Here is a 27,232-nt window from a genome sequence, read left to right as displayed (position 1 = left end):
AGATGAAGTAGGTTTATACTTTTTATTATAAGCTATTGTTCTACTTACGTCTTTTATACATATAAACTAATATCCTAAGGATAGCTCTGTAACTTTTTTTTTATCCACAACGAGGAAGCTCTTGGCCTGTATCTCACCTGATGGTAAGTGATGATCCGGCCGAAGATGGAAGCGTCATCTTCGTATGTTAAGTCTTTTAACTGTAAGATATTTAACTGTTACTGTAAATAATTTGTGTTTAGCCAAAGTAGACGCGGTTATAAAAAAAGCTGCATTCATCTTTTATAAGTGTTTTTTCCTGAGATGTGAATTTCGGCACGCGTGCGGATTTAATCCGCATGTTGGCATTATTTTCATTATTTCATACTAGCTTTTGCCCGCGGTTTCACCCGCGTGAAATTTAGTTTGTCACATATCGTCATAAATTATGGCCTATATGTTATTCTGGGTTATGAACAATAATACTGTAGTTTCAACAAAATCCGTTCAGTAGTTTTTGCGTGAAAGAGTAACAAACATCCAGACATCCAAACTTTCGCATTTATATATTAGTAGGAAGTGGGATAGGAAGGATAATAATATATTTTTCGTATTATGCGGGCTACACGCGTGCAACTAGCAGCGTGATTTTACACGCATAGGGATCAGATGCAAGTCTGTCGCCAACAACAATGTTAACAACATTGTTGTATTCCGGCAGTAGCAGCAGGAGGTAAGATAGTCAGTTCCTCTGTGGTTGACAATTCCGGGTGAAGCTCCGCTTCCATCTTCGGCTTGATCATCACTTTCCATCAGGTGAGATGCAGGCCAAGAGCTTTCTCGTTGTGGATAAACTACAGTTACTTACAGGGACTTGGTGCGTTGTGGTGTGACGTCATTCCAGCTTCCTCGTGATTTGGATTGATTTGAAAAAGTTTTTTTTATGCCTGACAAGGCAGGTATTTGACCGCAATCGCACCTGGTGTTAAATGAGATGCAGCCTAGGATGGTACATATATCTGCCCTGTAAGTGCCTATTCAATCTCTATACATTTTTATGGCACCTACTGTATTTATTTCCTTTATTTGGTGTGACGTCAGACGACGCACTTGCCAGACGTCAAACTTGAGCCCGCGCCATGATACGCGCCAATAATGTTGCACTTGCAATTTGTACAGGATGTGCTGTGCTTTTTATTAAAAATTAAAATGAATTAATTATAATAATTCTTGGAAAACTTTCGTCCTCCTCTCTTAAGGCGGCTTTCAATAAATACTTAGTAACAACATAGTGTAGTGGAAACCCTAGTCAAGGAGAGCTATCGTATTTATTTTCCCTTATCCGTTGGAGCCACTGTAGAGTAAGGTCCTGTCATTCGCTAGCGAATAAGACAGTGGCGCTAACTGTTGAGCGCAAATACAATAAATTTGAATAAATATCCCTCATTGATACCTACTATGAACTGTCAAAACGACTAGACTTTGGCTAAAGACATAATTCAAGGTACCTTCAAAATCTTGGTTATTGGTGTCAACTACCTAATAAGTGGAAGACGTAGCGTGGGCAGGCCTCCCACTAGGTGGACCGACGATCTGGTGAAGGTCGCGGGAAGTACCTGGATGCAAGCGGCGCAGGACCGGTCTTTGTGGAAATCCTTGGGGGAGGCCTTTGTCCAGCAGTGGACGTCTTTCGACTGAAACGACGACCTAATAAGTGAACATTTAGTTAATCAGCTCATTAACCGCTGTAATCTGTAATTAAGCACCTCCAATTTGAGCCGTGTACAGTGGCCATTTTAAACCTGCCCAACGGGTTCGGTGGCTGACCACAATAGGCGCCGGTGTTGTGGTTACACTGGCTGGCTGGGAACGAGTGAGCGTACTGATCGAATTAAGGTACATTATTGTTGGTTCTATGTACACGTATGTTTGGAAAAAAAATTAAAGCGAACCGTACAAAAAAATGCATTGCTTTATACAGAACAAGGTAGGTATTAAGAGACAGGTTTCTTTTTAGCAACTTATAAGTCTACCAGTTTCCGTTTCAGAGGGAACTAATAAGCCTTGTTGCTAGTTCTACTAACTAAATCGGGTATTTCATTCGCAAAGAACTGCCGTTCATTCGAGCCAAATCGAGCCTTTACCGCCATTTTAGCGCAACCGACAAAAACCAAATTTTACAGGAGAAGGTTTTTTTTAAATATTTTTAATCAGAAGTGTGCTAAGAACAAGAAAAATGACATACGTTAATGATTTTTAGAGATTTAAATATATGACTGAAAATAAAACAAAAATAATGAGTATTTATGCCATTTATGGCGCATACAATATTTTTGCTGTCACAGTCTATAGATATTCGGGCGTTTACGATAACATTACCTATCAAAATTACTATGTCCAAGAAATTATAATTGTCAAATAAATAGGCATTTTAAAAGGTTTTTAAATGAAATATCCACATGATAATCAAAAATTATTTATTCATGAGAAATTTCTTCTTGTACAAATCAATTAACACCACTTATTCAACCACTTATTGTGTTTTCTATTTCGAATATTCGAAAAAATTTTCAGTGATATTCGAATATTATTCGAATAGTTTCNCTTTTATACTATGTGTATCAAAGTAGCGAAAGAAACACAACTACGTAAAAATGAACAGAAAAGGTAGAAACAAGACAACTTAGTGTTCACAAATGCAGTCGGTAACATCAATGACTAGTTTTTTTAGTTGGTGATATGTATTTGATGCTTCCGACTGCATTTGCAAACACTAAGTCGTCTTTTTTCTATCTTTTCTGTTTATTTTTGTAATATTTGAATATTCGAATACATGTTAATTTACTATTCGAATAATAATTTGAAATTAAAAATTCGAATATTCGAATATTCGATTGCAATCTCTAATTGCATCAGAACTTTTGCTGATATAAACAACAGGTTTGTTTATTAGTAAACGCCTACAGTGAAGCGCTAATGTCGCTTGCGATAACAAGTGCGGTCGCTTGCGATAAAATGCATGTGTCGCTTACGTTAAGTTTTAGAAAAAATGTGTATTCACGATAATTTTAGCACTTGCTGTAACTTTGTAACGGTTTTTTTTTGGCGGGAAACACCAACAGGGATGGGTCCGTTGCGGTTTAAAATACTAGAATCGATAAAAAACGGTTTTTTGACAAAAGTGTCGCTTACGATAGTTTGGCGGTAAAGGCTCGAAATGATGTCCACTGCTGAACAAAGGGCCTGAGGATTTTTACAATGAAGACAATCATTACATAAGTTTGCTTTAAAAAAATATCTAAAACCGTCTACGCGTCTGTCCAGCGTGTCTGTCCAGCGTGGGGAGTGTAGGTCAAATTATTATTTGCTTTTGCTAAATTGGAGAGGGTTGTGCTCCTGCTATGGAGTGGAGTGAAAAATTATACTCTGCAGATTATTGTCCTTATTAGGCGACATTCCTATTTAAAGACCCTTGGCCTTATTAGGCGACATTACTATTTAAAGATATCCTTATCAAGTACAAAAAATGCAACATTTAGATCAAAATTCTGAATCACGCTGTAGACAAATCTAATTATACACTTAGCGCTGGTCTACATCTGGAGCAGGTCATTCACTCGCCAATTTGCCGATGCAGCGGGATACCGATATTCAACTAATGCAACTGATAGAACTCCTATTTCCTACAGGTATTCATTTATTAACAAATTATGTTAGTTACTAAATAAACACAAAACATACAAGCACTTCCACAGGAGTCAGGGGCAGACATTACACAAAATGAGCAAATAGGCTGAGAATATTCCTTCTCTTTCCCACCGCTACAATCAGGTATCCAGGATCTAAAGCTTGACCGAAAATAAAGACCCATGTAGGTAACCCATGAAGGTCAAGTTTGTCCCAGGAGATTCTCGATCTCAGTCCCTAGGATAGGTGGTACTTAGACGTTAAACAATTTTTTTCTGGAAACGATTGGACCTGTGAGAGTCATAGTATACCTACTATTTGGCATAAAAAAAATCTTAGAGGGAAAGAAAATCTAATCACAATTTGTGAATTGTAGAAGATAAGTACAGACACGTACAGAGTTGAATACGAATATTTACTAGCAAAGTTCAACAATTCAAACGTTAACAAGGTCAGAAAAGCCACAGTTTCAGAAAAGGAAATATTTATCCACCTTAACATTGCTATGTCACTCCACCCTGAACATTCGCCTGAAAATACATAACCTCCTGTATAATAGCGCCTCATTTAAATGATAATTTTTCATTATTCCGCTTTTGGAGGACAACCGCTGAATGGCGGGTGATGTATGGGAATGGGGAGATTTACCCCGTGGGGGATGGGGAATGCTATTAAGGAGTCGTCATGCAACAAGGTTTTGGAAAAATATTTATGGGGGCGTTTCTTGTCATCATCACACTTTGAATTGTTTTTTTAATACTTCGTTCGTTTCAGCCAAATACAATACTGCTGGACAAAGGCCTGCATCCAGGTACTTCCCGTGACCTTCACCAGATCGTCGGTCCACCTAGTAGGAGGCCTGCCCACTCTACGTCTTCCGCTCCGTGGTCACCCGCCACTCGAGAACTTATCTGCCCTAACGGCCATCAATCAGCTCTACGAGCTATCTGCCTTACCATTTTAATTTTATATCAATGCAATGATTTGGATTATATTTTATAGTTTAAAATGTTATTGTAATTCAACATTATCTATCTATTACCTGTCGGTCTTAATAGAATTACAATTATAAGTAGATACGTAATCTACACTAATATTATAAAGAGGAAAACTTTGTTTGTTTGTTTGTTTGGTTGTAATGAATAGGCTCAAAAACTACTGGACCATTTTATAAAATTCTTTCACCATTCGAAAGCTACATTATCCACGAGTAACATAGGCTAAATTTTATTTTGAACAAAAATAGGGTTCCGTAAAATATGTAGATAGTGTAGTCCACGCGCGCGAAGCCGCGGGCGTAAAGCTAGTTTGTTTATAAATACGTGGCTTTACTGTAACGCTTTAAGAATAAGGCCTATTTTTAACATCTTTTCAGCTTCAGGCTTTTCCCAATTTTAGGCAGGACAATTTTTATGTTACGACGACGCTAAGGTGCGCAATAATCCTGCTTCTTTTTAGATTCAAGTGGCTAAAATGGAAAATCGTTAGAATTTACACGACCCTTACAAAGTCTTAAGCATTTCTTTCATCTGATCTGTTTCTTATTTGAATTCTTAGCTGGCTATGAGGACTGAGGAAGACACTACAATGCCCAAAAGACATCGTGAAAAGTATAAAAAATGAAATACCCTTTTTAATTTCAAATATGAAAGTAATTCTCCAAAACGCCGTGCCATTTCTGCGCTGTCGGTACTTTAAGTAAAGGTCACCGCTATATTTGGCGGCTGAATGTACCACAACAGAGTTAGATGCAGTAAGTTGATTGTTAATAGTTGTAATTTCAGTTTTTGAACTCAACTCTAGGTCAAGGCAATACATAATGGGGACCAACAGATGGGTTTTAATGGCGGTGCTCCTGGCTACACCTGAGTTTTATCGTTGGGAACGGGAGGTGGGAATAGTCCCTTTTATTCAGGAACTTATTCGACTAAGCATCAACAACAAACAATCACAACAGTTTTTGTGATTTACAGAACTAGGGATCGATATTGATTCTCTTTCGTTTCAAAATTTTCGAATAAAGTAAAGTCATATCAAATCATTGCAAACTTTAACCCAAATTATACGGCAGTGGGAATTAGGCATGGAACATTTCATGAATAGCAAGTGAAAAATCATATGAAATGAATTTCATTAATCACACCTGCTATTTTTCTTCACATAGACTGCTATAATTTCGCAGTCAACGAAATCACTAATCACATGAATTTCATTCATTCATTCGAGCGAAGTCTGTGAGCGCTGCTCTGCTAAGTGACCGAGCGAGTAAGAAGGAATGATTTGATCATGTGCGTGTTAGAAAAGGACAAGAGATGTGATGACCAACGAAACTGAGCATTTTAAATATGAACTTTAAACTCAAAGGAGTAAGGTTTAGATTTCCTTGTCATGATTCGTATGATTTCATTAGATAGCAGGCAGATGCAATGAATGATTTTTCACTAGTCGCGCGGTTAGTGATTGTTTTGTTGCATACATACTGTGCTGTGGAACTGTTTGTTTTTTGTTATGCGACATAAAATCAAACAGATATTAACCTTTAGCTACTGAGGTGGATTTAATTTCACGTAAACACTGACGTGGGGGCCTGAGAGGCCCGTACATATGAGTGCTTATATTTAAAAATATATAATCTTTTTAGGGTTTTATGTTTAATAATTATTAATAGTGGTTATATTTAAATACAATAAAACGATTTTTATGTAAATTATTTGTTAATAAGTACGTATTAATTCAATATTTAGAAAACATGTAGCATTTTTGGCAAAAATCTCATAAAATCATGATTCACAAAGTTATCATGAAAAATATTCATAACTTCAACAAATCAACTTAGAATCTTAATTTTCAATAGTATTTTTAGCTAATGATAAATCAGTAATCCTAATATGAAATAGGGGGAAAAAAATTACACACATCAAATAGTGCGAATTAAACACAGTCTGGATAAACTTGCTTTGCTCAGTGAAGGAAGCCATACATGTTTTTAAAATGTAGATTTCATTTGAATATTCAAAATACATGTATGGCACTTGGTTTCATCGTTTAAGTCTTGATAGACAGGTACAGGCTTATCATTTCCTAGCATACATGCCAAAACCTTCTGTTCTTCTAGTTTTCGTTAAATGCTGGTTATTTTTACTTCCGAGATACCGCTTATTATAGATTTTTTAAAATTATTTCAAGAAAAGACGACAACTAAATGAAAACTATAGACAAAAAAAGTTACGCCAATACTGAGGTGGGGGCCTGAGAGGCCCACAAGAAACTTTAAAAGTAAAGAAATCGCAGTAAAGAACCATAGACTTGGCACGACTTTGTCTAGATTTCATTACTTTTTAGAGATAAACAAGCAGCTCCATCGAGACTTGGCTAGTTTTTTACAGAATGTTTTTGGTGGGATTTCACTTCTTTTTGTAGAATGTGGCATAATTATTTAACGTCGTCGTCCTTTAATATTATCGTCATTTTTTTTACGATATTAAACACATCTTTAAAAAGGACAACGAATCAGAATTGATTTAATAATAACTAGAGGGGAAAAAAAATCTGGACACCGCGGTGCAGAAAATCGACGCTCAAAGTGCTAGCGCCATCTAGCGGTGAGCGGTACAGGCGAACACCACGGCGCCGGTGTGGCGCTAGTAGTATTGATTATTATGAATGTGGTGTTACTCCAGATCTTCGATTTTCCTAGTTTTTATAGTTTTCCCTTTATGTGGCCATTAAACCCTAACTCTGTACCAAATTTCAGCTCTCTGAGTTAATGGGAAGTACTAGTTCTATTTTGATGATCATCAGTGAGTGAGTGAGTGTCATAAATGCGAAACTTTGCTTTCGCTTAACTTTGGAACTAATTGACCTACAGACTTGAAATTTTGGATTTTAAGTGTGTGATTATAGCTTACTAGATGACGAAAATTTCTGCGTTCTGGTCTTATCTAAAGGTTCTCAAATAGAGGCCTGAAAATGCGGCGAAATGGTTCCAGTAAAGGATGGTACGGCAGTGTTTGCTTCGCGCTCGACTTGGCGGGGGCACTGCCGTGCCCCCAGATTTACCTACTGAAATTGCGCGTGCAATCACGTGCACCGTAGTTGACAACCTCGACGCAATGAAACTCGAAGGTACTAAAAGATTCGGGTGTGTCGTGCACGTGGGAAAGGAGAAACTCAACAATTTGACTTTTGCAAGGCCTGAGAGGCCCCCACGTCAGTAGTTAAAGGTTAAGTCACATTCAATATAGGTAGCTAATTGAATTATGATGAACGATTGCTCGTTCATCATAATTCATACTTCATTAAAAGTAGCACATTATATGAAAGAGCTATATTTTAACACTGCGAATAAAAATCATTGCCTGTGAAATTTCACATGTGAAATCACATGAATAAAAATCATCATTTCATGAAATGAAAATGAACGGAAAATAGCAATCATTTCCATGCCTAGTGGGAATACAACTCCCATTTAGATCTTTATACCAAGAAATGGAAGGTCTTCTCTTATCTTAAGGTCCAAGAAATGAAAAATGTGGATTTGTTAAAGGCTTAAAGGTAGCAACTTCATGTTACTGCACCCAATTTGACTATGGCAACACCGCCCGTTTGCACTCGTAAGCTGCTGCAGTCTATTATAATCTTTATTTACTAGCTTTTAAGTCTCCATCCAGTTTGGAGTGTGTATTGTTCCTTGTAGCCGGCCGTTCTAGTTTGAGCTTTATTACTGAGTCATAAGCTTCAGTACACATTGTCGTATTCCCTGGTTATTGTTTGTAGGTAGAACAATAGCGTTTGAACTGGGTATTTATTGCATGTGGTTTCGAATATTTGTTTTCATGGACTCAAGCAAAGTTTGCAAGCTTTCATTTAGGGTTTTCGTTTCATCCTAGGTTTGGTAAAGTTAAGCAATTTGATCTGTGGACTTTGTTTACCTTAAAGCACAAAAGTTTGGATAGACATTGGAATGGGTTGGAAAGTATAAACAATAGTGTTATTAGTTATGAAAGTAAAAGGGGTTTGGAGTGGGGATTATGTCGTGTTACTTATTTGTTAGCAGTGCTGCTTTGTCCAGCAGTGGACGTCATTTGGCTGAAACGAACGAACGATTGAACTATTGTCACACAAAAATAAATATGGTCTACCTATCAGACAAAGACTTTCAAAACCTAGATAAAAACTGGTTCTTTCTAATAATAAGCGTGAAAGGTCATGATAGTTACTTTCGTATTTCTTTTGTGTAGAATGCACTCGTATGTATATGTTGCAAAATAGCACCTTTTAAATTCATGCCGGCGGCGTACCGGAAAACGCAGCATGGGACGTCCACCCACAAGGTGGACCGACGACATCGTAAAGGTAGAAGAAAAGCGCTGAACGCCTAGGCCGCTACCAAGCGGGCAACATGGAAAGCATTGGGGAAGGCCTATGTTCAGCAGTGGACGCATCCTATGGCTAAGATGATGATGATGATGATGATGAAAAGTCATATAAATAATTTATTTTCACAGTATATGCTGTCGACTGTACATTTCACTTAATAGTTCTGCATTCTCGCACAATAAAATTGTAACTCCCTTTGTTTCCATATTCCGAACACAGATACGAAAATAACTAGTTCATATCAAACACAAAAGATTCACTTGTAACAGGCACTCGCAAAAAAACCTTTTTATAACTGCCAGTGAAATATTGAAAGAGGTCCACACCCTGTCTAGTGTTGTTTATCGTTAGTCGATGTTTGTTATCGATACTTTAAAGTAGTGTTTTTCAACCGTGGGTCGTGACTCCCTGGGGGTCGCCAAGCCTCTATAGGGGAGTCCCGAGAGGTCGAAAAAACTACCTCAGTAAAAAAAACAGTAAATTTATAACGATAGGTTTATCCGAAATCTGATAATTATGCAAATGCATAAGTAAACTTTGTACTTATGGATTGAAATAATCAGTTCCTACAAGATTTTTGTAAATTATAAAATGCATGAAAAAAAGCGAGCGGTAGGGGGGAACTGATAGCTTACGTAGTAACTAAAGCGATAATCACATTTAAAAGATTGTAATTTATTTATAGATAATAATAATAATAGTGTTGGATCTGTATCCCCACGCAAGCCTTATAAAGGACCGGGCCACTTTTGACCCGTGAGCTCCAAAGCGTACAAAAATAATAATAATATAATTTATTTGCTAGAATAAGGTTACAAGGTTATAGAGAAAGAAGTTTCCAACATATTCTATCGTACATACGATGTGCAAATATTACAAAAAAGTACAGTTATGTTTTTAATATTAAAAAGTACCCAGTATCATTATTATTTGAATGTCATGCAAATGTCAGAAAAAGATTATGAATTATTGAATTAACTCAATAGATCACACATTAGATTCAAACAATAATAGAACTTATAGCTTGCGTATTTAAGCGATAATATAAAAGGTTTACTAATGACTCTGTGAATCAGAGTTTAGAACAGTCCCACATAAAGAAGTCAAGTTTTAAGTAAATTAACATGTTTTTTGACGTATCGTCAAGTACATCGTTATTTCTATGTACACTTAAGGTAAATCGATACTTAATTCGCACTTCATCGGAACAATTCGATCTATCGATATTGTAAATAGTTTATAAAAACAAGAACAACACTACTCGTATCTAAATGGTTTTTACAAAGGCAAAAGATTCTCGCTATCACTGAACTTTATTACGATTTTACGGGACTGGAGGCGGCCATATTGAAAAGGTATGACCGATAAAAATATCAAATATCAACCGGAAGAATTAAAATTGACTGTCGGACCTCTTGCTCCACTTTTTGGAGCACATTTTCAATTTGTGTAGATAACTTTCAACGATGGAGTTACAGTGTGAGAGCCAACTTTTGGCGAACTAATTTCGACCAACGCGTTAGGCGCCAATGTTGTTTTTGAACATAGGCGCCAATGTTGTTTTTGAACATTGGCGCCCAACGTGTTGGATGAAAGATTTAAGTAGAAGATTTTTGCAAAGAATAAGTATTCGATTGCTGAAATAGAGATTAAACTGTCTTTATTTTATAATAATAATAAAATCGTTTATTGCAAGAAAAACAATTAGTACATTTGTCAGATTAATCTTGGACTCTACACTAGGCAATTTAAGCCTATCTCGTGGAGGCCAGGAGATAACTTTACAATATTTTAAGTACTTAAAACTATTACTCAAATCAATTAAGACAGTTCAATGTCAAAGTTATTTGGTTATTACAATTTCTTAGAGAGTCGCTTCTCAAACTAAATTATAAATGTAATCTAAGTAGTTTAGATGGAAGAGCAGTCGCCCGGCAAGCGAGGAGCCCGCGTGGAGTTTGGTCTGTCACAGAAAGACTTTATCGCGCGCGTCCCTGTTTCCAAAACCGGGATAAAAACTATCCTATGTCCTTTCCCGGGACTCAAACTATCTCTATGCCAAATTTCATCAAAATCGGTTCAGTGGCTTAGGCGTGAAAGCAAGACAGACAGACAAACAGAGTTACTTTCGCATTTATAATATTAGTATACGTAGATATAGATTAAAGTTATTATTATTTAAAGTTATTAGTTATTATTATTTACTTGCAAGATTGCCAGTTTCTACTGGCTATAGATTTATCATTTTCCGGAAAGACACGAGGCATATCTGGCGCTTTATCTCAACAAGGTTCTTGCCACTTTATAGCTCATTAAGATAACTCCGACGGGAAATACTTAGGAAGGTATACGACGAAAATTTTTTTGAGGCAGCCATCTTGGATTTTGGGCTGTTATTAAAATGATATTAATTTTGAATTGGAGATAGGTGGAAAAATAGGCATTATTTATTGCAAGTAAAATAAAATGTTGTTTTCTGTAATTTTTATTTATTTTAATTGAAGTTAAAACTTTTTTTTTTGTTAAAAAGAAACTTTTTTCTTGTGAATCACATATGACTAATGGCAGCAATTGTTTGGTAAGTAATTTTAATTTCCAGGTATTTTAACTATGTTATTCGTATTTCACTTATCGAAAACCACATTATTTCTCACGGTTTGTTTTATGCATGATCGAAATCAATCAATAAATCATTTATTGTGCCAGTTATAGGTAATACAGTAGTCCGGTATAACCTGCCAGACTTACATACAATAACCTCAATTATAATAAAGTTACTTTAAGTTTCTATCTATAAAGTAGTTTATTTAATAGATACGGTACGGCCACAGGGACTTAATTAAAGCAGAACAGCTGCTCAATACAAAATTAAATAATAAACGGAGTCCTAGCGTCTTAAGCCTCATTTAGATTAACTGCGGAAAAAGCTCATTCTCAGAGCTTTTGACTGAATCAAATGATCGTTCCTGTCTCGTTGCGAGGAAATTAAACTAAAATAGGTTAATGTAACCGAGGGATCCAGACCATTTATAAGAACGATTGTAAGTCTTCTGGGCCCATTTTGATTATGGTGTTAAAAGGTATGTAGTACTGCTTGTCTTAGTTTTGTCAATGTTGTGTTGGTTGAGAGCTTAAAAAATAAATAAAATTATGCTTTATTTTAAGCAAAAGAGGGCTCCATATCAAGTATACAAAAAAAGCTAAAAATTAATAAGATCGACCGTTTCCTTTAAGAACGTTTATTTCTTTTCTTTCAAGGATGGTTTATTTAGAATCTTTGTAAGCTCCATTTTCTTTGGGAATAAAACGGGAGTTCAATGTCTGGGAGTATTAGTGACATTGTAATCTACACGGTTGACACGGTGTAGATCCTAGCAGTAAGCACGAGAGATAGAAATAGTCCTTATTTCGTATGAGAATGACTGCGTGACATTATTGCACACATACAGGCAAACACGGTAACAGTGATGCATAGATTTTTTTATATCAGCTAGCACCATTTCGAATTGGTCCAACTGTCACCTTCAGAGAACTGGGCAAGGTTGAAAAACAGCGCAGCCCGGGACTTGCTCTCGAGGCAGCTTGAGCTGAACCTCATGTTGTTTCCTGTATTTAATTTACTCTAGTCTTAATTTTAAATTTTGTGACTTTTAAATTTTGGTTGTGAGAAACAATAAATAATTTTTATTTATTTATTTATTTATTGCGTTCCATTTTACGAAGGGTTATGTAAGACTTCAACAGTCCTGTATTAATGATTTGTCAAATATCACAAACTTACCTTCATACAGCCAATCCGGAACACCATTGTGAATCGTCCCGGGAATTCCCGTTTCCGTCACCCGGTACCCCGTAGACGACCGGGGGGCCGGCCTGTAGTAGATGTCGTAATCTTTCACGGTGATGAGCCCGTGACCCTTGGGGGTCCATGTGGCCAGTAGTAAGTGGGGCCCCTCGGTTATGACGCCCCCCACCTCGTCTGGTAGAGGCGTTAGGGGGTACGACTCTCTGTAAAGAAGGAGACAAGTTAATGGGAGATTTAGCGTAACGGCTTAACACAGGATAAGTGGTGGTTGGTCCAGAGATTCGCGCTCAAGTGTTCACGCGCACCGTTAGCGAAGAACAGGGAAGGTACAACTCTCCTGAACCACAGTCTGGGGCGGAGCCGCGAAAGAATGGCGAGTCCGTCCTTAAGACTATGGGAGGACACCGTCAGGTTTTAGTGAGTAGGCCCTGCCCATTCGACAGGGAGAGCCACACATAACCGACTGGTTCCCCCGGGCCGAACTATACATCAGGTTATATGTATAGTTCCCGTTGCAGGAGGATGGCCCTTTCTAACTAGAGGCAATTGAAGTATTTGGCCTGCACTCCGCACGCTAGCCAGACGGGTTGGGGAGGCCTGATGTTCGCATAATAATATTTCTCTGGCCTCTTACATAGTTCGGTTACTCGCTTGAATAAGTCTCTTTCCTAGACACTTTATCGAATTTAAATTACTTAGGTGGAATTTAAAACAATTTTACACTTGAAGCTCACGTCCCCGATATTAGTTATTTAACTATGAGCTCAATGAACTGCCTAAGTGTATGCTATTAGACCATAAATATGCCTCCATATAAGAAACCTCTCAGGCTCTACATGTTCGTAAAAAACCCTTCTGTTCAGATAATTCAGTTCACTATGTAATACATGCCATTCTGCCTCGCTGAGGCAAAAAGTTATATTTAACTAAGCGAGGAGGTAAAAGAATATACTATAACACGATGTTATTACTTTTATCCGTGCTCTTCACACTTAGTAATATACAGTACAAAGGAGTAGGTTCTCTAGTAGTGGATTATCTTTACAAAAAAATATGTAAGTACCAAGCAACACATGGTTATTATTATTGATCTTATATCTTTTGTAATATTAATCATCGTTCGTTTCAGCCAAATGACGTCCACTGCTGGACAAAGGCCTCCCCCAAGGATTTCCTTATCGAGCGGTGCTGCGCTGCCCGCATCCAGGTTCTTCCAGCGACCTTCATCAGATCGTCGGTTACTAAGTACTAGTTATATCAAGTAGGTAATGTAGCAGCAATATCATATCAGTATTTATTTTATGTATAATAGCACTAAACTTATAATTACTCGTAGTAGGTACATAAGATGCCAAATTATTTATCTTGATGTGCCATTGTCTGTACTTTAAAGTGAGTTTTGTCCACAACAAGGCTGGGTTGCATCATCTTACTTTAACTTTGAGAAACGTCAAAAATCTGTCAAACTCATTACAAAAAAAAATCGGTTATCGTTAAAGTTAAGGTCAAAGTTCGGTGGTACAACTCAGCCTAAGCCTTCAAGATGGACCATGGATGGAGTTTGTATCGGCGACGTTTAATACATGACATACGAATTTTTGTATGTGAAATTAAGCACTAAACGGTTCAAAAATACGTCAGTTTCAAGCACATTTCATTGTGCTTACCACTAACTACCACTGGACCCAATAATAGAACGCAAAGCGAAGCATGAGCGCACTGAACGTGGCTCTACTATGCACATATTATGTAAAGCGGTTGCAATACATTCCAACCAGGGCTGTCACTAAAATATAACCAAGATACGGAAAAGGAAGAAAAATTCGCTTTGTCGGTAACTTTAGTGTTAATAAAGTCAGGCTATTTTTGCTGTGGTGCTAAATTAAAAGAATGAATAAAAAGCTAAAACAAAATGTTTAAGTCCATTATTTTATAGGTAGTTGTTCAGGTTGTTAAAACATTAAGTTTTGTTTAAAAATAATCATCTATGTGTTAATTGGGAAGAACAATTGCTTAATGAATAAATAACCTTTATGGCGTAAAAGTCCATTATCTAACTTTTTCTAGTTTACAGTTACGTTAAAAGGTCGTAACCTACTTCAAAAACAGTCTAAAGAACGTAAGTGACATGGGATTATTCCAATTAAATTAACTTTATCTTTTTTAGACAGCTTTTGATGCTGTTATTTTGTATCGTTCCAGAGAAAAACAGTAAATTAACATTAGAATTTAAATTGCACTCCACAAAAAACTAACAAAAAATAAACTTTTTTTTTAAATTCAAATATTATTGTGACAACCCCGATATGCTAAAGAAGATAAGGTGGGCACACACTAGCGGCCATTACCATCTCGCATAATATGGACTGGAGTCCGCGTACAATCACTTGGCTTTGCACTTTGCTTGCATACACCGCAGAAATTCAATTTAATTTTAGATCCCCTTTCTGCACCTACGTGAAACGACCTTTACAGCTGTGTGGACATTATAATAATACAAAGTTATACTATTGCTAACCATAGCAAATTTTTGTATTAAGAACTTTAGGCTTTCTGAAAAAAGATCATAAGGATAGTGATCTGAGAAAGTACGAACCAAGCATATCGAGTTCGCACTGTTATGTAGTTAGTGTAGGTATTGCGTACGATTTTTAATAATGTGACGCAACATAAAGTTAAAAATATTTTATTTTTTTTCAAAATGGGAAAATATAAAGCAAGGAAGAGATGATTTTATCATGATACTATCCTTAGTCGAAAGTATATTAAAACTTCCGATTAAATTATACATGCATGAGCGTTTTTTGGTGAAGTCAAAATTGCGAAAGTTTTGATTAAGCCTCAGTCTTATATACCGAGCTTAATAATAACAACGTAGACCAAAATGGATCTATATTTTGTCGTGTGGTTCCGTCAGATTAAATAGGTCCCATTTTCTTCCAAAGGATTTCGTAAAAGGAGACTAAAGGATAAGTATGTGAACATCAGTCCTCCCAGGTCCTCCCCAACCAGTCTAGCCAGCGGTGGGAAGCCAAATCCCCATTTGTCTCTGGTAACAAGAGGGTCGTGCTCTTGTAGTAGAGACTAAATGACCTGACGATGATGATGTAGAGGTGACACTTTTGAAGACGTCATCATCATCCGGCATAGAGGAATTTGGTTATATGTAAAGGTTGCAAAAAAGCGTTGGATTGAGGTAGGCCGATGCCAACTGGCCAATCAGGAAATTATTGGAGGAGGCTTTCAGCAGTGGATGACTTGTTGTGACTGAAATGATGATAATACTGTCAACAACTAATTGACTCGATTGTGAGTGAAAGGGGTAGATATTTTGAATTAATTTTAGCTGGTTCTCGCCCGCGCTGTGACTCAATTTTGATTCGAACCAGCATGTTTACTACTTGTAGTAAACTTGGAAGTATTTTCTACCCTACAATCTACACAGTTTTACTACCTACTAGCTCAGACTACCCTTATTCCAGAGTCAAAACGATGTGGATAATAATGCCTTGAATTTAATTTAAACTTTGTTTTAATTGTTCGTGTAAACCGCTATGTGGGACTGTCTTCCAAGTTTGGTCTGTTTTAATATTATGAAAGCAAGCAAAGAACAAATGTCTTTAGGAGGACTAATGATACCTGCTATGTCGTAAACAAATACATACCTACATAATAACGTTTTATAGGTTGTCTTATATTTTCATTATGTAAACGATATTTTAGACGAAATGTTTAGGTGCATCTAATTAATGTAATAAAACGCTTGAATCTGTTCTTAAGTGTAGTTAGATTCGAACTTGAGTGTTTACGGGCCTTTCAAGTTCATCTCAGTTGATTTCAAATTACCTAAGTCTTAGGGCCAACTTTATTATCTAAAGATAATAATATTGTAATAAACTTTAGAATAGCTAGTAAAGACTAGAATATTAAAGGAGACCAAGTTTAAATGGTCCATTCCGTGGAATTGTGACAATACTGGTATTCCGTTCCCATGTGGCTGGGTAGAGGCAGTTTTTACCCGCATTTTGGGTTCTAGTGTAAAGAGAACAAATAGCCCACTGTCTATAAAATACCTGAGATAAATCGAGATCGAAGTGCAGATGACAAAAATAAAACAAAGCGGTCGCGGGTTGGCTTGAGATGGTATTATAAGGGCTCGCGCATACTGGTGGCTTTTGTCGCCATAACATTTCGTTACTCATACCAAGTCCATGGAGATATATGGAGGTACGCATGTACGCAGTACCAAAAAAGGCATGGAGGTGACAAAAAAGGCACGGCGACAAAAGTCACCAGTGAGCTCGAGCCCTAAAACTGTGGAACAGCATGATTATAGCACTTTTTTGCATCAGGTCATTTATCATTATTATCATTTCAGCCACAGGACGTCCACTGCTGAACATAGGCCTCCCCCAATGATTTCCACATCGCCCGGTTGGTAGCGGCATCCATTCAGTGCCTTCCTGCATGAGATCGTCTGTCCATCTATTGGTCATTATGGCCACTAAAGTAGCCTTTGTAATCTACTAAAATCCAATTTGCCTACATAAGAATAAAAACTGCGATAAGAAATAATGGTGGAGATGTCGCAGGCAAATTGTATGATTCCGCATTTTACAAACGGCGTCGTCAGTTCACAAACGCTCGCTGTTCTATGAAATGCCGAAGGCAAAATGTAAATTGCCTTGGCACTTTATAATATGCCACAAAATTTGATAGCCAATTCAATCGCCGTTTACAAAATGCCGCGGCAAATTGAAGAATTTAGTTCTTTTTCTTACCACGCGAGGCGCTGCCAATCAAAACAAGAAAAATGGCGTCGAGTAGTGGTGTTGTGATACTGAAAAATATTGAAAACAGTGCAAATTCTACGTATTCAAAGGACTTTTCACAAAAAAACTATTGTTTTAAAGACATTTATTTTACGATTCAAAAATAGGAGCAGTGAAAAAGCCGTAGACAAATGAAAAAGTTTTTGAGGTTATCAGGCATGTAAAAAACGCTAAGGTGACAATGGGATCTGGTGCTCGGAGGACTGCTGCGGAATATTATAAATATGGTATAAAAAATATGATGTATGAGTATTGGCGATGTGGTCTATCTTATTCTGAAAAAAGACAGCCCTGAGAGCCCAACGGAAAACATACCTATGGAAGACTATTATGATATGTGAACGCTAAAGTGTAACCTTGCTGGTGACCAAATAAATAAATATTGTTAGATATTAATAGGGACAGTAGTCGAGACAAAATTCAGTACCAAATTAAAGATCGATATGGTCTATTTAAATAGAATTTCAATTACTGATATAAGGTCCGATTTTCCTACATGTGTTTTATGATGGTCACCCTATTGCAACAATCATGTCGAAATTTTATCGATTGAACGAGTCGCCAATTTGCCTTCGGCATTTCACAGAACAGCGAGCGTTTGTAAACTGACGACGCCGTTTTTAAAATGCGGAATCATACAATTTGCCTGCGACAGAGACAAAAAAAGGATTTTCTTTTAGAGAAATTGACTTCGGGAAATCTTCTGAAATGGTCAGTCTGTTCTACATTAGCTGTGGTAAAATTAAATAACGATTTTCATGGTCCATTTCTTTCGGCAGATGTTTAACGGCTCACTACTGGGACTCGGGGAATAGCGCTCTTTTTCAGCGCGAAAATGAAAAGATGTCGGATTTGCGCACTTTAAATATACGTTGATATAGTCCGAACCACAGGATTGCGGCAACTTAGAATAAAATCGTTATTACCTAGCAAATAGAGTCAGTTGGAAGAGCAGTCGCCCGGCAAGCGGAAGGTCGTGGGTTCGAGTCCCGCCTTAGGCAGTTCGATTTTCTCAAGTTGTTTATTTAAATTTAAAATTTAGAATAAAATAGCACAAAACTACACACTTCCTTAACTAGTTTTCTGACAAAGATATGAATTTCAATATTTAATTGCAATTATTTCTGAGTGAAAAATTACCTGTCTATATGGCTAGCCTTAATAAAGATTTAGCTTGAGTTTGAGAATTCACTACATTCCTACACCAGTGGTGGTAGGTTTTATCCCTAACCAATACAATTAGGTACCTATTAGGTGTTTGTATGAAAACAAGTATTATGCATTTACAAAATAAATAAACTATCAATTTAAGGCGACTTCTAAAATTAGACGAGTCGCTCGGCCTTCTGTAAGCGCCTTTAAGAGCATAATTGATTTTAGTCCTATATTGCCCCAGTTTGCTCCCCAGCCAATCAACCTCGTCGCCATTCTTCCATAATTTATGCAAGTCAAAACCCACAATGGGCAGATGCTGAACACAAAAGATCGCGCAAAAAAGGCCTTTGTTGCTTTTACTTGTTGTTTGGACTAGACAGGTATTTTGAAATAATGCTAGGATGGTTGAATGAATTCGGTACTAAAATCGCTTTGTAGTTAAAATTGTGTGTCATGGCATATGTTTCCATCTAATATTATCTTTGTTTGGTTTTTATGTTTTTCATCATCATCAGTTCACTATACTTTTACCTCCGCTGCAGTAGGCTGCTTCTCTAATTTACCAGAGGCAAAGGAGATGAACCGTTTAGAAACCCTGGAAATTAGGAGAAGAGTGCTTATCGTTATATTCTAAATCGTTCGTTTGTTTCGTTTCAACTAAAAAGTCCAATGCTGGATTTTCACGACCGGCCCTGCGCTGCCTGCATCCAGGCGCTTCCCGGGACCTTCACTAGATCGTCGGTCCACCTAGAGCATTGGTTCCCAAACTTATTTGAGACGCGCCCCCTTTCGACCATACAAAAAATTCCGCGCCCCCCCTCCTCCAGTTAAGATTATTTATTGGTCGTATCGAGCGCGCCCCGCTTTAAAGTTTTAAAGGTCTTTGCGCCCCCCCACTTAGGGAACCAATGACCTAGAGGGATGCCGGCCCGCACTACGTCTCCGCTCGCTCGTGATCCACACTCGAGAACTTTTCTGCTCCAGCCATCAGCTCTACGAGTTATGTTGTTCCCCGCCCACTGCCACTCCAGTAGTAAGTAGGTAATCATGATTTTTGTGGAATGCCATTAATATGAAATGGTGATGATTCAGCATAGAGGTACTTACGTAGTGAGTATATCGTACACGGTGTACCGGGCTAGGTAGGAGTGGCGGTGGATCCTCTTCAAGCCCTGGGCCAGGAGCAGGAACCGTCGGTCCGCCGACACGGAGAACGATGCTGGCTCCAACACTCTCTGTAGAAGAAGAGCATATTTTTGTAAAAACTCATAAAACTAATTTTTTTTTGCAAGTAGGCTTTTAAAAAGCACTTTTACACGTCCCAGTATTAACCCTACCACTGCTTCAGGACAATAAATGGGCCAGAGCTGAGATGAAGCAGCGCAAGAAAAACTCAGTCACTGTCCAGTTGAATCCAGTTTCAGTGTTAGAGGCACGGGGCTATAGCTCTTTTTCAGAAATTAGGATTTGTTATAAAAGGTCATGATATCATTGGAACTTAAAATCACGATAGTTTTCCAGCCATGTTTCTTAAAATAATTCAATTGTTTGCTTCTAAATATAATGTTAAAAGAACGTTTAAAGATATGATTTAGTAACCAATTCCACGCATCACCAGCAGACGACGTATCCATTTGACACTACTGGCTTCCATGTATTCTATGAAATAGCTAGCAACATGTCGTCTAAAGCAATTTCGTAGAAACCAGTGCGTTGCAGTGACACGTGTCGCCTGCTGCTGCTACGAGATTGTAGGTACTTTGCTTTAAATGTACCGAAACAGAAAAAGATTATATAATATTATTTTGAGTGTAAGATCAATATTTTACATCCTATTTATTTTTAGAAATATTCCATTTCCGTTTGCAATTAATCTGTCTGTACCCAATAGGTATTCCCAACGTCTTAAACGACTCAACATAACCCAAATCGATTCCAACTTCGCAAATGTTAAAGACAACTTACTTTACTAATTCAGCCGGCGTATTCACGGTCATGGTGTGACTAACCACAGTATGCTTAAGTCAATAGCTGAACTTCGTAATTGGGTATTGTTTATTAACGAGCCCTCAGTCGCGTGAGACCGCGCACGCAATCTAAGCATTAGAGGACCATCGAGGGGTGCATTACGTGTGATGGAAACCAGTTTACTTGTACGGGAATATTCCCACTTATAGTTCCCACCGCTAAAATCCTCTGTAGCCCGCCAACGGGACTATTCCCACCTCTCGTTCCCACCGCTGCAACTCCTGTGTAGCCAAGATCTACAGCTTGATCGCCAATAACCCAACCAGTGAAGGGCAAGTTTTTCCCGGGGGAAAGTTAAACTGTCATTGGATATTCCGATTAACTATTATTTCGCTCCGGCGTTTTCTGTAGATATGTTACGGTTAATGTGATAAATTGAAAATTATGAATAATCGCCGGTTATTATGAATAATTACCGACAGGCGAGGTAAAAGTGATAAATTAATCACATTTATTAGTGATTATTTCATAATGTATACNTGAGCCGCTCCTCATCGTAGTAGTTAAGACAGCGGCTCCTCGAGCAGCGGGTAGGGGCGGCACCGCTCGTGGGTCACGGCGGCCTAGGAGACCCTAACCTAGTTCCTGCAAAAACTCAGTCTGTATTCTTCTAAAATGCTGGCCTTTTTAGATTTTTCAGCGGCATGTTGGCTCAACTCACTAGCACACAGCCGTTACTAGATCGTAAACAGGCCTATCTTACCGGAGATGTTGAGCCGCTCCTCGTCGTAGTAGTCGAGGCGCGCGTCATCGTCGTCGTCCAGCAGCGGCTCCTCGGGCAGCGGCTCGGGGCGGCGCCGCGTCGCGTTGGGCGCGCCGCTCGTGGCTGAGGCTGAGGTTTCAGCGGCATGTTGGCTCAACTCATGAGCCATCACTAGATCGTAAACAGGCCTATCTTACCGGAGATGTTGAGCCGCTCCTCGTCGTAGCAGTTAAGGCAGCGGCTCGTCACGTCGGGACGCCACTCGTGTTGCGTGAGTCGCATAGCGACGGGCCTGGGGATCTCACCGGGAATGTTGAGCCGCTCCTCATCGTAGTAGTTAAGGCAGCGGCTCCTCGGGCAGCGGGTAGGGGCGGCGCCGCATCGCGTCGGGGCGCCGCTCGAGGGTCGCGGCGGGCCTGGGGTCTCACCGGAGATGTTGAGCCGCTCCTCGTCGTAGTAGTCGAGGCGCGCGTCATCGTCGTCGTCCAGCAGCGGCTCCTCGGGCAGCGGCTCGGGGCGGCGCCGCGTCGCGTTGGGGCGCCGCTCGTGGCTGAGGCTGAGGTTTCAGTGGCATGTTGGCTCAACTCATGAGCCATTACTAGATCGTAAACAGGCCTATCTTACCGGAGATGTTGAGCCGCTCCTCGTCGTAGCAGTTAAGGCAGCGGCTCGTCACGTCGGGACGCCACTCGTGTTGCATGAGTCGCGTAGCGACGGGCCTGGGGATCTCACCGGGAATGTTGAGCCGCTCCTCGTCGTAGTACCTACTTAAGGTCGTCGTCGGGCAGTGAGTCGGGCAGCGCCGCTCGAGGGTCGCGGCGGCCTGGGGTCTCACCGGAGATGTTGAGCCGCTCCTCGTCGTAGTAGTCGAGGCGCGCGTCATCGTCGTCGTCCAGCAGCGGCTCCTCGGGCAGCGGCTCGGGGCGGCGCCGCGTCGCGTTGGGGCGCCGCTCGTGGCTGAGGCTGAGGTTTCAGCGGCATGTTGGCTCAACTCATGAGCCATCACTAGATCNCCCAATCCCAATCCCAACTAATATTATAAATGCGAAAGTAACTCTGTCTGTCTGTCTGTCTGTTACGCTTTCCCGCTTAAACCTCGCAACCGATTTTGATGAAATTTGGCATAGAGATAGTTTGAGTCCCGGGAAAGAACATAGGATAGTTTTTATCCCGGTTTTTGAAACAGGGACGCGCGCGATAAAGTTTTTCTGTGACAGACAAAATTCCACGCGGGCGAAGCCGCGGGCGGAAAGCTAGTTTAAAAATAAATATTTCTAAGACACAAGTTGTGAAATTCCGACAAAGAATAATATCTGCACCTGACATAAATGTAATATACAATAACATGACAATCTCTGAAGTAGACAGTGCGGTTTCCATAGTAATCGGAATAGGTTGTGTGATTCTTTCAGGCAGTGCATTTTCGCATGTCGCGTGCGCTATGGAAACCGCTGGGAATGGGTATCTTTGTTCAACAATTACGTCAAAAGTAATAGACGTAGACTAATAAATTTACATTCGTTTTGTAGAATAGCTCAAATAGTAATAATGAAATGCAAATAAAACATACCTTAACGACCTGGTTTTTCTTGTGTTGGGAAATAACTGAAAAAGATGTGAAAAAAATAATGTTTTTTTCTAATTAAATCCATTCTTACACCCTTAAAATGTATTCAACTTGTGTCTGTTTTCTACTTCTACTAGTAGATAATTTTATTGGCTATCGCATGATATAAAATTTTTGCTTATTGATGTTAAACTACCCACGCTATCACTTGTTTTTGAAGGAAGAGCTGAAAACTTAAAATTAAAAACTTAAATCCTTGTAAATATGCGAGAAATGGGTCAAGCCCCAAATTTAAAGTATTTTCACCGATAAAATTGTCCATAGATTACGCCCTTGTTTGATCACTACATGCCCGGACACACTGTATATTTTAGAAATAGTACTGTTTGTTAAGGCCAATCCGTCACTTTTTATTCGTTTAGAGGATGTTGTCAGTCGCAACCGACGCGACTACTCAAGACTACGGATGCCCCCCTCAAATTCAGCTCTTATGAGTAAAAGTATATTATGTATGGCACCTAGAATTTACAATAACATCCCCTTAACAATAAAAAAATTNTCTCACCGGAGATGTTGAGCCGCTCCTCATCGTAGTAGTTAAGGCAGCGGCTCCTCGGGCAGCGGGTCGGGGCGGCGCCGCATCGCGTCTGGGCGCCACTCGAGGGTCGCGGCGGCCTATTGTCTCACCGGAGATGTTGAGCCGCTCCTCGTCGTAGTAGTCGAGGCGCGCGTCATCGTCGTCGTCCAGCAGCGGCTCGTTGGGCAGCGGCTCGTGTTGCGTGAGTCGCGTAGCGACGGGCCTGGGGTCTCACCGAAGATGTTGAGCCGCTCCGTTAAGGCAGCAGCTCTTCGGGCAGCGGGTAGGGGCGGCGCCGCATCGCGTCGTGGCGCCGCTCGTGGGTCACGGCGGCCTGGGGTCTCACCGGAGATGTTGAGCCGCTCCTCATCGTAGTAGTTAAGGCAGCGGCTCGTCGGGCAGCGGCTCAGGGCGACGCCGCTCGTGGGTCGCGGCGGTCTAGGGTCTCACCGGAGATGTTGAGCCGCTCCTCGTCGTAGTAGTTAAGACAGCGGCTCCTCGAGCAGCGGGTAGGGGCAGCGCCGCATCGCGTCGTGGCGCCGCTCATGGGTCGCGGCGGCCTAAGTGACCCTAACCTAGTTCCTGCAAATACTCAGTCTGTATTCTTCTAAAATGCTGGCCTTTTGAGATTTTTCAGCTTCATGTTGGCTCAACTCATAAGACGTTACTAGATCGTAAAGTGTAAACGGGCCTATCTAATCTTACCGGAGATGTAGAGCCGCTCCTCGTCGTAGCAGTTAAGGCAGCGGCTCGTCACGTCGGGACGCCACTCGTGTTGCGTGAGTCGCATAGCGACGGGCCTGGGGGTCTCATCGGAGAAGTTGAGCCGCTCCTCGTCGTAGTACCTAGTTAAGGTCGTCGTCGGGCAGTGAGTCGGGCAGCGACTCGGGGCGGCGCCGCGTCGCGTCGGGGCGTCGCTCGTGCCAGGTTCTCACCGGAGATGTTGAGCCGCTCCTCATCGTAGTAGTTAAGGCAGCGGCTCCTCGGGCAGCGGGTCGGGGCGGCGCCGCATCGCGTCTGGGCGCCACTCGAGGGTCGCGGCGGCCTATTGTCTCACCGGAGATGTTGAGCCGCTCCTCGTCGTAGTAGTCGAGGCGCGCGTCATCGTCGTCGTCCAGCAGCGGCTCGTTGGGCAGCGGCTCGTGTTGCGTGAGTCGCGTAGCGACGGGCCTGGGGTCTCACCGAAGATGTTGAGCCGCTCCGTTAAGGCAGCAGCTCTTCAGGCAGCGGGTAGGGGCGGCGCCGCATCGCGTCGTGGCGCCGCTCGAGGGTCGCGGCGGCCTATTGTCTCACCGGAGATGTTGAGCCGCTCCTCGTCATAGCAGTTAAGGCAGCGGCTCGTCACGTCGGGACGCCACTCGTGTTGCGTGAGTCGCGTAGCGACGGGCCTGGGGATCTCACCGGGAATGTTGAGCCGCTCCTCGTCGTAGTACCTACTTAAGGTCGTCGGGCAGTGAGTCGGGCAGCGCGCCGCGTCGCGTCGTGGCGCCGCTCGTGGGTCGCGGCGGGCCTGGGGTCTCACCGGAGATGTTGAGCCGCTCCTCGTCGTAGTAGTCGAGGCGCGCGTCATCGTCGTCGTCCAGCAGCGGCTCCTCGGGCAGCGGCTCGGGGCGGCGCCGCGTCGCGTTGGGCGCGCCGCTCACGGCAAGCACGCACACCACCGCCAGGGGCAGCACCACCTCCATTCCGACATCACCGCGCGGGGACGGCGAGGAGCGCTGCAACAAACAACAATACGATCATCATCATCATCATCTCACTCAACCATAGGACGTCCACTGCTGAACATAGGCCTCCCCCAATGCTTTCCGTGTTACCCGGTTGGTAGCGACCTGCGTCCAGCGCTTTCCTGCTACCTTTAAGATGTCGTCGGTCCACCTTGTTGGCCTCTCACTATAGGCCTTATACAGAAGCTCAAAGTTGCACAACGTGCTATGGAGAGGGCTATGCTCGGTGTTTCTTTACGAAATCGAATCAGAAATGAGGAGATCCGTAAACGAACTAAAGTTCGAAGATTCGAAGGCAACATTCGAAGCCACGATAGCCGAACGGTGAAGGAGTCGGCCTGGCCGACTTAAGATCATGGGAACGTGGATTTGAATCCCACCGCCGCGCCGCTCGACTATTGTGGTGAGCCCACTAATAACACAAGCATATTTAGCTTACCACGACGGACTAACGAGAAATTACTAATAATCTTTTAAAAAAATCCGCCCACAACAATTCACACTCCTGATTGCCACTACCACTTTGTCAAGAGTGAAACGACTGCGAAGAAGTTCTACATCAGAGCCTGCCTAGTTGTAATTTCGAAATCGATTTACGAAGCAAATTACTTTGCTACACACAAAATTTTATAAAAAAAATTAAAACCGACTCCAAAAAAAACCTACACTAAAACGTAGAAAAATAATTACTAATTACCTACTTATTTATTAGGGCGAATTATTAATATTTCGTCCTAATAATTTTATAAAATTTTACTTATTTCTTGCTTTTTAGTTAACTAATTATTACCTTGATGTTACCACTGAAGGTAGGCAGTACACTGAGACCAAAAAAAATTGGTTCATTATCGGCGGAGATATTGCGTATAAAAAAGTTCATCCCCAATTTTCCACCCTTGGGGGTGAAATATTTTCTTCAAATTCGCATGAAACCACCCTTTTGATAATACCTATTCAACAAAAAAATAATCGTTCAAATTGATTTATAATCGGCGGAGATATTGCGTATAAAAAAGTTCATCCCCAGTTTTTCACCCTTGGGGGTTGTTTTTTCTATTATTAAATTTAAATGGGACCACCCTTGAGGTATTACCTATACGCCGAAAAAAGATTTGTTCAAATCGGTTCATAATTGGCGGAGTTATCGCGTAACAAACATAGAAAAAAAAAACATACGGGTCGAATTGAGAACCTTCTCCTTTTTTGAAGTCAGTTGAAAATAATGGCAAAGAGGCGAGACGCCTACTAAAGCCTGGTCCGTGAGCACGTAGAATCCCGTCCAATGACCCCAAGCTACCCATCCCTATTGCTCGCGCGTAATTATGTTGCTGTCGCGACTGTGCGACGGGCGCCCGCAGTGAGTGTGCGAGCGCGACAGCAACATAATTACGCGTGAGCGATAGGGAAGGGTAGCTTGGGGTCATTGGACGGGATTCTACGTGCTCACGGACCAGGCTTTAACTGCCTCTGTGGTCTAGTGGTAAGACCACCTGCTTCAGACGCAGAGGTCCCGAGTTCGATTCCCAGTGCGGGCAGATTTTTCTGTTCGGTTTGGTTGGTGGTAGGGCTTGTTCTAAGTCCGCCTGGCTAGCTACCACCATCTTACCTAAGCCTGTCGCCATAACAACAATGTTAACAGCATTATTCTGTTCCGGCAGTTAGAGGTAAGATAGCTAGTTCCTCCGTGGTTGAGGATTCCGGGTGAAGCTCGCTTCCACCTTTGGCCTGATCGTCACTTACCATCAGGTGAGATACAGGCAAAGAGCTTCCTAGTTGTGGATAAAAAAAAAGAC

At 40.8% G+C, this 27,232-nt stretch overlaps 1 protein-coding gene across 1 annotated transcript in view; it reads right to left on the bottom strand.

Annotated features, from left to right (window-relative positions):
- Positions 1–24,502, bottom strand: part of LOC114358484 (inactive dipeptidyl peptidase 10-like) — a 40,254-nt gene extending 15,752 nt beyond the window's left edge. Inside the window, exons 1-7 of the mRNA XM_028312498.1 lie at positions 24,418–24,502; positions 23,701–23,942; positions 22,337–22,518; positions 21,766–22,124; positions 21,569–21,697; positions 19,945–20,068; positions 12,827–13,053 (exon numbers count right to left, since the gene is read on the bottom strand). Coding sequence (XP_028168299.1) covers positions 12,827–13,053; positions 19,945–20,068; positions 21,569–21,697; positions 21,766–22,124; positions 22,337–22,518; positions 23,701–23,942; positions 24,418–24,502 — 1,348 coding nt within the window. The remainder of the gene's footprint in view (positions 1–12,826; positions 13,054–19,944; positions 20,069–21,568; positions 21,698–21,765; positions 22,125–22,336; positions 22,519–23,700; positions 23,943–24,417) is intronic.
- Between the last annotated feature and the right edge of the window lie 2,730 nt (positions 24,503–27,232).

The sequence above is a fragment of the Ostrinia furnacalis genome, unplaced genomic scaffold, assembly GCF_004193835.3.
Source record: "Ostrinia furnacalis isolate ACB-3 unplaced genomic scaffold, ASM419383v2 OfSCF0058, whole genome shotgun sequence".
Classification (NCBI taxonomy): domain Eukaryota; kingdom Metazoa; phylum Arthropoda; class Insecta; order Lepidoptera; family Crambidae; genus Ostrinia; species Ostrinia furnacalis.
Note: the sequence above shows the minus strand (reverse complement) of the source record. Positions and strands in the feature narration are given on the sequence as shown.